General features: G+C 34.6%; 1 protein-coding gene across 2 annotated transcripts; it reads left to right on the top strand.

Moving 5' to 3' along the window:
- Positions 1-4,745: 4,745 nt before the first annotated feature.
- Positions 4,746-7,004, top strand: LOC25498536 (L-type lectin-domain containing receptor kinase IV.1). Of its 2 annotated transcripts, XM_024770234.2 has the most exons (2): positions 4,750-6,419; positions 6,559-6,706. In XM_024770234.2, exons 1-2 carry the CDS (start codon positions 4,865-4,867, stop codon positions 6,585-6,587), a joined length of 1,584 nt encoding a protein of 527 aa, XP_024626002.1. In that variant the 5' UTR covers positions 4,750-4,864; the 3' UTR covers positions 6,588-6,706. The 2 variants fall into 2 exon arrangements, with proteins under 2 accessions (XP_013448917.1, XP_024626002.1); XM_013593463.3 differs by having other exon boundaries at positions 4,746-7,004.
- Positions 7,005-10,166: the final 3,162 nt, after the last annotated feature.

The following is a 10,166-nucleotide window of genomic DNA, read 5'->3' as shown; positions in this document are numbered from 1 at the left end:
AATTGGTAGCATATTGAATACAGTTGACTAATGTTGATTCTTAACACATCCCTTAATATATATTTGATACATAAAAAAAAAATGAATGATAGTTGTACAATCAAATTTAAACAACTTTTGTGATAACTTTTTTCCTCTCTTCTAATTGGACAATATCGTGAGAGAGAGAGAGAGAGATTAAAAGTACAATGACTGTATGAGAGAAAGTTGTCATAAAAGTTGTTTAAAAAAAGTTGTTCAAATATCATTTTTCTAATAAAAAATAATACACTTTTTTCTTTATCTATCATCTATATCCTATCTGCATGTGTGAAGTTTGTTGTCATAGCAGCTTCACTCTTCAATGCTTTCGCGCACTTCTGTTGTGTCAAACTCATTGCATCTTTATCTTCCACAACCCAAGCATTGCTTCCACTGATCTTCTTTATGTTCCATTTCGATTCAAAGGTGCTCACTTGAACAAATTACCCATTCACCGCACGGTGGGCGCCAATTCTTGAGAATTCAAAAATGGATCACACCAATACACTTAGATTTGTAGGACAAATATCAATAGCAACCAAAACAAATGTAGTCTCGAACAGTAGCAATGACAACATCATCAACAACAACAGACCTAGTTACTAAGCAAAACAAATCTACAAGTATAACCAAAGCATAAATATAGTATAGTAGAGTAGAGAAACAACATATCAATATTTGTTTACCTAATTCGGCCAAAAATGACCTACGTTTGGGGAAGAGAGAAACCCTCCAATCCAATATAAAATGAGTGATACAAAGAGACTACAAAAAGTTAGATCTGAGAGCTCACAAGAACAATCTCTAATTTCTATCCATTTTTCAATTCACTCAAACCCAAATTGAAAGAGAAAACTAGAAAAAAGTGTTTGATATTTCCTCTAATGAGACCTAATTATTCAAGATGACAAGTGTTTTTCAACATAAGAATATCACTCAAAAACACTCAACCCTCACCCACAACAACTAGGTCAAAAATTGCATTTTATAGTTGTAAATCCCGAGTAAATTACCCAGCAATTTGCCTCCATCGCCTCGTGATTTGCCAACAAATTAATGTGACCGATGGAACATGTGGCTCGAAATTTCGCCTCGATTTTTGCAAGAAGAAAAAAATTTCCTTCATCCTTTTTTATAAGAACACTTTACAAAAATCACGTGTCTTAAGAAAAGTCTTTGGAGTAAAATTTTTATCTGAAATGTATGTATCTATTGCTATATTACCCTTTGTATATAAGTACATTCAATGTTATTTTGCATTTTCTATGATAAATTTATAGTTGTTATACCCTGATTTTGGACCTAAAAATACTCGTTCAAATTTCTTTTTTAACGCTGATATTTGTCAGTTCTCTCTTATTTTACTCTGAATCTTTACTCTTTTTTAAACATATTTTACTGCCTCTGTCTTTTCTGACGTTACAAGTCATTTAAGAACCCTCTGAAACGTCGCATTACTTTTCTTGCATTTTATTTCAAAAAACCATACAAAAGGGTATTTTGGTCATTTCCTGCAGTGGAACCCATTTTAGCCCCTGTGTTTGCCTCTGAGTCTTTTCAACCTATCTGTACAAATCATTGTTGAGTCTTTGTTTAAAAATTATTTCAAAAATTGCATCTGAGTCAGTTCGAGTCAGTCTAGTCCCTAGGGGCGTTTTGGTCTTTTCCTATCAAAAATTCGACAGGGAGGTATTTTAAAATACCTCATGTCGGTAATTGGTTCGTTTTAGTCCTTTGGTTGATTTTAATTTTGGTTTCACTTTACGTTTTATCAAATTTGTTTTTTAGTCCAATTTTATTTTAAAAAATTACATTTTTAGTCCAAAAACATTTTAAAATTGCATTTTTTAGTTTTTTAAAAAAATTGCTGTTCAGTCCTTATCTTTTATTATTTTGCAGAAACGCCCCAAAGGGCATTTTGGTCCAAATTTTCGTATCAGTCCAATCCCCAGTCCAGGTGTCTTTTTTTCATTGGCTCAGATCAAAAACAAAAAATTTCTCAAGAACACAAAGAACCCTAACCGAAATTCATCATCAATTCTCAGAGATTCGTGTACGAATCTTCATCATTGAATCGATTCCACCGCAATACAAGGTGCGAATTCCTCACCGGAAGTGAAGAACTCAAGCACCGATCACGGTGGAAGAAGAAGAAGGGAAAATCGAATCTGTACAGAGGAAGGAGAAGAGGACAGAATCGAAAAAACGCAAGCAATCGAAGCCAGCAACAGAAACGCAAGCACACGAAGCTGAAGCAACAGCAATCGAAGCCGAAGCAACAGCAACGAAGCACACACGCGAAGAACACGAAGCAAAAACGCCAAGCCAAGAGCCACTGCAATCGTGAGTTCGAAGTGCCAAAGAGGTAACCGCCGTCGTTCTCCCTCTCTTCCTTTCCGTTTTCTTAAATTTTTTTTTTTTCATCAAGGTTCAAGTTTAGATCTACTCCGATTCAAAACTCTTTTGAAAAAACTAAGCTCGGATTCGAGTAGTATACAAAAAAGGATGTTCAAAAACGTAAAAAGTTTTTGAATCGGAGAAGTTTCGAACTCCGGCGCGGAGGCGCCACCGCCGTCCGCCGCGCCGGAAAAGCCATGTGAATCGGAGAAGGTGACCGGAAATCCTAGAGAGAAGTGAGAGCTTCTCTCACTAGATTGAGGGAAGAAAGAGAAAGAGGAGAGGAAAAATGAGAAAAACCGGTTTTCACACCTATATATAGGCTGCTGAACCGAACCGGTTTATTCTTGGTTCTTTCCTTTCTTTCTCATCCGTTGGATCTAGATTTTAATTCCTGGATCGATCCAACGGTCCCTGTGCTCTCCACCTGATCCGTTTCCAGCAGCATGGGTTTGGGCCTAGTTTTTCGTCTTTTTTGTTATTTTTTTTTGCTATCTGCACCCTGTTTCTTTACTAATTGAACCTCTGCATGTTTGAAAAATACTCTAAAAATTGCACAAAAAATATCACATGATTCTTGGTGGATTCTCATATTTTTGTGATGCTTTTCAACTAAAAAAAATGATAAAGATCACATGTGATGTTTTTGTTCAATTAGTGTATTTGTGGTCCATGTATGTGCATTTTTTTAGTGCAATATTCCTCATGAAGCGTTGACATGTGATATGACTTCTTGGAGTGCAATTTTGTGATGATTTTGCTGCTGATTATAGGTGCAATTTGCTGCTTTTGTATATCAATTTTAATTCCCTCTTCACCTTGCCATTTGTATGCATTTTCATTAGTGAATAAAGTGTCAAAATGTTTTGAAAGTGCGCCATAAATTCTAGCATAAAATATGTCCCATCTTTTTCATTTTTTTTTACACAAAGCAAGACCTCTAAAAACGCCAAAATAAAGGGATTATGGGTCATACATGTGCTAGAGTTTTATGTCCATTTTCACACACATTTTGCCACTTTATTTGCTTCTTTTATGTCTTTCCTTTCAATATTATTTTTTGTGCACTTCTATTATTCTATGCTTTGTTTTGCTAATCATCTCATCCTTTGTTTCATTCATCTCATGAGCATTTCACCATTCCATTTCTATTTCCACTAGTTTAGCCATTTTTTTTACTTTTATTCATATGATAAATGGTGTAATATTTTAGATAGTTTAGTTTCCATTTTAATTTTCGCAAGACCATAGAATGTATACTAGGACAAAATGTAACGGACTATGGACTATCTCTAATAATGTACACCGACACAAGCACCGACACTCGCACACACGTTGCATGATTATCGATTTAGGTGTATGTTTAGGAGTTCGACGCCTAGTGAAATTTCTTCTTCGAAATAGGCTAAATTTTTCAAACAAACTTTGGAGTCAAAACTCCAATGCCTTTTTGTGAAATAAAAATAAAGATCAAATTCGACATTTTTCTTCTATGCCTTACGGCTTCTCTCCTCCTCTTCAAAAATCATTTTTCAAATAAAATCAAACTCAACTATCTCTCCCTCCATTCTTGATAAACAACATTCCTTTCATAAATATAAAAGGTAAAGCATAGGCAAAATTAGAAAACGGTTCCTATAGGATACTATAGTCGCGACGGGTGCCTAACACCTTCCCGTAACGAAATCGACCCCCGAACCTAGAACTTTTTAAGGGTTTCTCTCCATTTACCCTTCCCCAAAAAAATAGAGAACATCGAGGATTGAAAGGTTCAAGTCCAATCAATGGCTTGACACCCTAAAATCGAGATGACAATAGTATTAATAGGGGTATATTAGAAAGAAGAAGAAAAATAACAAATGCATTTAGTAATTTGTAGTGAGTCTTGTATTTAAGGACATACATTTTCTTTTATAAATCGTCTTATATTTAGAGATGAGGTGACTATGTCAAAACAAACATATATCTTTTTATCCTTCCACCACATATTCATTCATCATTTGATTTGCAGCATAATCAATAGTAACTTGTCAAGTCCACACATTCAAGTTTGAAAAGAAAAAAAAAAACACTTTTAAGAATTTAGACGACATTGATGTTTTAATTTCACACATTCAATTTAGCATCAAACACTTAATATGAATACGTTGAAAAATATTCCCCCACAACTACAGATGGAAAGAAAAATTGTGGTTCAAATGTGCTCATTTATTCAAATGTGTAACACATTAATTTTCACTAAACTAAATATCTCAGATGATAAGGCAATTTAAGAAACTTTGTCAAGTGATGTTTCTTTCAGTAATAATTCGTAGCTAGGTTCCAGGACATTTCTTAGTAGGTCCCAAATTAGGCATGCAATTTTTACTTCACTTTGGACAAAATCTTATAAATAATAAACACCGAACAGAACTACACAAGCATTATTCATTCACAAACTATAATCATGTTCCTCAAGCTTGTGTTTATGTTGTTTTTTCTTGTTACATTTGTAGCAAGTGAAGACAGCAGTTTCATCTATAATGGTTTCCAATCATCACATTTATATCTTGATGGTATTGCTGAGTTAACTTCAGATGGCTTACTAAGACTCACCAATGATACCGGGCCAGATACAGCATATGCTTTCTATCCAAATCATATAGTTTTTAAAAACACTTCGAATGCAAGTGTGTCATCTTTCTCAACTACTTTTGTATTTACCATAAAATCCATGTATCCATCTATTAGTGGCCATGGAATTGTTTTTGTTCTTTCTCCTACAAAAGGGCTACCAAATTCACTACCAAATCAATACTTTGGTCTCTTTAACTACTCCAACATTGGAAACAGTAGCAACCATGTTTTTGGTGTTGAGCTTGACACTCGTAAAAATTTTGAGTTTGATGATATCAATGATAATCATGTTGGAATTGATATCAATGATTTGAAATCAGCTAATTCAACTCCTGCAGGATATTATGATGATACTGGTCGATTCAGGAATTTATCCCTTACCAGTGGACATCCTATGCAGGTATGGATTGAATATGATGGAGTGAAGAAAAAGATTGATGTTACCTTAGCTCCAGTTAGTGTTGGTTTTAGTCATAAACCAACACAACCGACGTTATCATTGACCAAAGATCTTTCCCCAATTCTCAACAATAGAATGTATGTTGGATTCTCATCTTCAACAGGGTTCATTGCAGCTTCTCATTATATTCATGGTTGGAGTTTTATGGTTAATGGCCAATCTCAAAACCTTGAAATCTCTGACCTTCCTGGAGAAAGAGTATTTGCTGAGAAAAAAAAGTCCAAATTTTTAACTGTTCGGTTGCCTTTGATATTGCTAAGTTTGGTATTCATCATAACTTTAGGGGTTATGTATTATATCAAATTGAAGAAGTTTGATGAGGTTCTTGAAGATTGGGAACATGAATATGGCCCACATAGATTTAAGTTCAAAGATCTATACTCTGCCACGAAGGGTTTCAGGGAAAAGGGGATACTGGGAGTTGGTGGATTTGGTAAAGTCTACAAAGGTGTGATACCAAGTTCCAAACTTCAAGTTGCTGTGAAAAGGGTGTCTCATGAATCAAGACAAGGGATAAGGGAATTCGTGTCGGAAATTGTTAGTATCGGTCGTCTTCGGCACAGGAATCTTGTCCAACTTTATGGCTATTGCAGGCGAAAAAGCGAGTTACTTTTGGTTTATGATTACATGCCGAATGGAAGTTTAGACAACTATCTATTCAACCAACCAAAAGTGAGGTTGAATTGGAGTCAAAGATTTAGAATCATCAAAGGTATTGCGTCAGGTGTGGTTTATCTACACGAAGAATGGGAGAAAGTTGTGATTCATAGAGACATAAAGGCTAGTAATGTGTTGTTAGATTCTGAATTTAATTCAAGATTGGGAGATTTTGGTCTTTCAAGGTTGTATGATCACGGTGCAGATCCTCACACAACTCATTTGGCTGGAACTATTGGTTATCTTGCTCCTGAACATATTAGAACAGGTAAGGCTACAAAATTTTCTGATGTGTTTTCTTTTGGTGCATTTCTTCTTGAGGTTGTTTGTGGTAGGAGGCCTCTAGGCCGTGTAGGAGACAATGAGAGTCTAATTCTAGTTGATTATGTGTTTGAATGTTGGCAAAGAGGTGAGATTCTTGAGGCAAAAGATGTAAATTTGGGCACTGATTATGTGTCTGAGGAGGTCGAGTTGGTGTTGAAACTTGGATTGTTGTGTTCACATTCAGAACCTTTGGCTAGACCAGGTATGAGACAAGTTGTGCAGTATTTGGAGAGGGATATACCTTTGCCATATTTGTTTTCGCTTAGTTTATCTTCTTCTGGTTTATTTTTTGGGTACCAAGTATCTGTTGAGGACAAGACAATGCCGTATACTTCTGTATCTATTGCTGAGTCTGTTCTCTCTGGTGGTCGTTGATTTCAAAAGGCACGTGAAATTGATGCTTAATTGGTCCATTTCGATTTTGTAATGTGGTAGATTTTGTTAAAATGGATTAAAGATAGTTTGTTATCTAAAAAGTGAATTCATGCTTGAGTAAATAGTTTAATAGTTACATGAAAGCATTTTCTCATTAAACTATTTTTTGTTTTGATTTTGTTTATACTTTATTGGGTCCAAGTTTGCATCTATTTTGAGTAGACGAATGACACTACAATTATTATTTAGTAAATTCAAAGGGTAATCAAAGAAATAACCTGTAAAACCTTCAAATGCAATAAACCAATCACTAAATAACTTCAGAAATTATGTTTGTGCTAAAGACTCAGACAAGCTCTTCATCTTTTCTCCTCCACTCGTTCTAATTTCTTCTGTTGTGAAAGTGACTCAAAATTGAAGAAATTGGAATTCTGGAAGTAGAAAATCAGTGGCCGATTTTAAGTGCTGGTTTTTTGTCTGTTGGTTCGAGAAAAATTGGTGTTCGAATGGTGCAATTCGGTGGCCGATTTTAACAGCAGGAAATAAAACAGAAACGTATTTTCGGGCCTAGATTTGTTCCAGTTTTATGAGGGATACTTTTACTATAAATATAGGCTTTGTATCCGAGTAAACCTTGAGATAGAGGGGGCTGAAACAAGAGTTTAGAAAGGCAACAACAAAACTAAGGTTTGTATAGAGTTTATCTCTTGAAAACAAACACTAGAGTTTGATGGTTGATTCAGATTAGAAAACACTATTAGGATTGAGTCTCTTGGTTATGGGAAGAGATTGAGACTTTGGGTAGAATTAGGCGGGAGACTTATTCTTGTAACCCATTGATATCTCTTTTGTAAAATTACTCATTATTATAGTGAAACAGAGGGCTGCTCTCTTTTGTAAAATTATGCATTAAAAAAATACTAATTAAAATTGGTCACGGGTTTTAGTTACTAATATGCTTTGCATCTATCATGAGTAGTGAAATGTTATTATGGATCCCGTGTTTCAATTGTACCCTCCAATTTTTTTTTATTTTTTTTATTTTTATTTTTTTGTGGTAGTGAAGGTTTGAACCCAGGACCTTACATATATTATACATTGTTCCTTATAGCTGAGCTAAGCTCACCTCCAACTATTTTATAATGACCCATTTATAGAAAAACAACGAACAAAATTAAAGTGATTAATCATAGTGTATTAAAATATTAATGATTGAAAATAATCAAAGATTTTATTTACTAATTATGTTTCGGTGTGAAAAATAACATACAAAATACTGATATGGGTCCCATAAAAAATCAAAATTAAAGTATTATATAGGCTTAAAATGTGTTTCATCCTTGTAATTAGGGGTCATTTAAAAATTGGTCCTTGTAATCGTTAATCTTGACAAATTACCCCTGCAAACCTTAATCATTTAAAATTTCATCACTTAACCCACTTAATCACCGCCATGTTAGTAATTTGATGACGTGGCAGTGTTGACCCATCAAAAGTTTAGGTGAACAGACCGAAATGCCCCTAAGGTTCTAACACATACACTTAAACGTAATAACTGTTTTACCCTTAAGTTCATCTCTTCTCCTTCTTCATCTTCAAAACCCAGCACCACAACCACCACCATCTCCTTCATCCTCATCATCACAAACAACACCACACAACTCATATCTCATTCTCCCTTTCTTTCCTTATCACAACACATACAGTAATAAAATCCATTCCTTATCCCTTTCTTTCCATATCACATCAAACACCGTGTCGGAGCGTCCAGTTCTTTACCACACGTGTTTTTGGAATGAAAGCGACGACGGCGACGGTGACCTCACAATGTGTGTTTTTCATATCTATAAGGAGGGAAGGGATGAGTTGCAGTTGGAAAAGGAATGAGGCAAGGGAATTGAAGTTTGTAACTGCCATCGGTGTTGTTTTTTAACTGCTTCAAGAGTGTGAGAGTCAGATTTTTATTGTTGATGAAATCACCAAACTCTGTTGAAGTTAGTTTGTCAAGTAGTGTTTGATCAGAAGCAGAGAGAAATGAGTTGCTGCCATCTTTTGAAGTTGTTTTACTAAATGTTGAATGAAGGTAAGGTAGCTTAAAGATCTATCAAGTTGGTTACAAATTATCAAAGGGATGAGTTGCAACTTTGGGATTAAATTCTATGTGATAGAGTTTTTTAATTTTCGAATTTGGTGATAAATTTCTAGGTTGTTTATGCATGAATTTGTGGATGAATTTCTTGAGGAAAACTTCCTTAATGTTTATTGGAATCAATGAGTTTGCTGTTGGTTTTTGTGTGTTCTTTTATTTTTTTGTGATTGGTGTGATTGTGTGCATTCTTGTGACAAATTGGCACTGTTGATTTATGTGAGAATAATTGGTGTTCAAAAAACCCATATCAAGGGTATTTTTGTTCTTTCAAGCCATATTATAGATGAGGCAGTGATTAAGTGGGTCAAGGAACGAAATTTTAAATGATTAAGGTTTGCAAGGGTAATTTGTCAGGATTAAGGGACCAATTTTTAAATGACCCCTAATTGCAGGGACGAAACACATAATTAAACCTATTATATAACATTTTTTTTTTTTTACAAGAATTATATAACATTGTTATCTTAAAAAAAATTCACATAAAATTTCATAAATAATTAAACATATACCCGTAAAATAACATATACTGGGATATATTTTGTTTATGTTATGAATATAAGTAAATAGAGACAGTAATAGAGAGAATGAGAAGAAGAGAGAAATATTCTTATTCACTGATGTGTGTATCAATGTTACAAATGAGCTCTATTTATAGGGAAATAGAGTAGCTAATGAACTAAGCCCAAAACCTAGTAGTATGGCCCACTAACACATTTGCTATTTGGACATCCAATATTAATATTTATAACACTCCCCCTTGGATGTCCATCGAGGATATGCCTCATTAAAACCTTACTAAAATAAAACCCCGTGGGAAAAAAAATTCTAGTGAAGGAAAAAGAGTACAATATCCTTTTGAGTTTGAATTGCCTCGTTAAAAACCTTACCAGGAAAACCCAATGGGATAAAACCTTGGTGAAGGAAAAAAAGAGTGCAGAACACATTTATTTCTCCCCCTCATGAAGACAAATATCTCTTAGACGGCGAAGACCAATTCTTAGTACAAGTTTCTCAAAAACTTTACTTGGGAGCGACTTTGTAAAAACATCTGCAAGATTATCACACGACCGAATTTGTTGAATGCTGATATCACCATCCTTCTGAAGATCATGAGTGAAAAAGAATTTTGGAGAAATGTGTTTTGTTCGGTCTCCTTTAATGTATCCT

The sequence above is a fragment of the Medicago truncatula genome, chromosome 7 (assembly GCF_003473485.1).
Source record: "Medicago truncatula cultivar Jemalong A17 chromosome 7, MtrunA17r5.0-ANR, whole genome shotgun sequence".
Classification (NCBI taxonomy): Eukaryota; Viridiplantae; Streptophyta; class Magnoliopsida; order Fabales; family Fabaceae; genus Medicago; species Medicago truncatula.
Note: the sequence above shows the minus strand (reverse complement) of the source record. Positions and strands in the feature narration are given on the sequence as shown.

Bases quoted from the DNA above. Each gene is read 5' to 3' on its own strand.
- LOC25498536 (XM_013593463.3), top strand. From the start codon at position 4,865: ATGTTCCTCAAGCTTGTGTTTATGTTGTTTTTTCTTGTTACATTTGTA.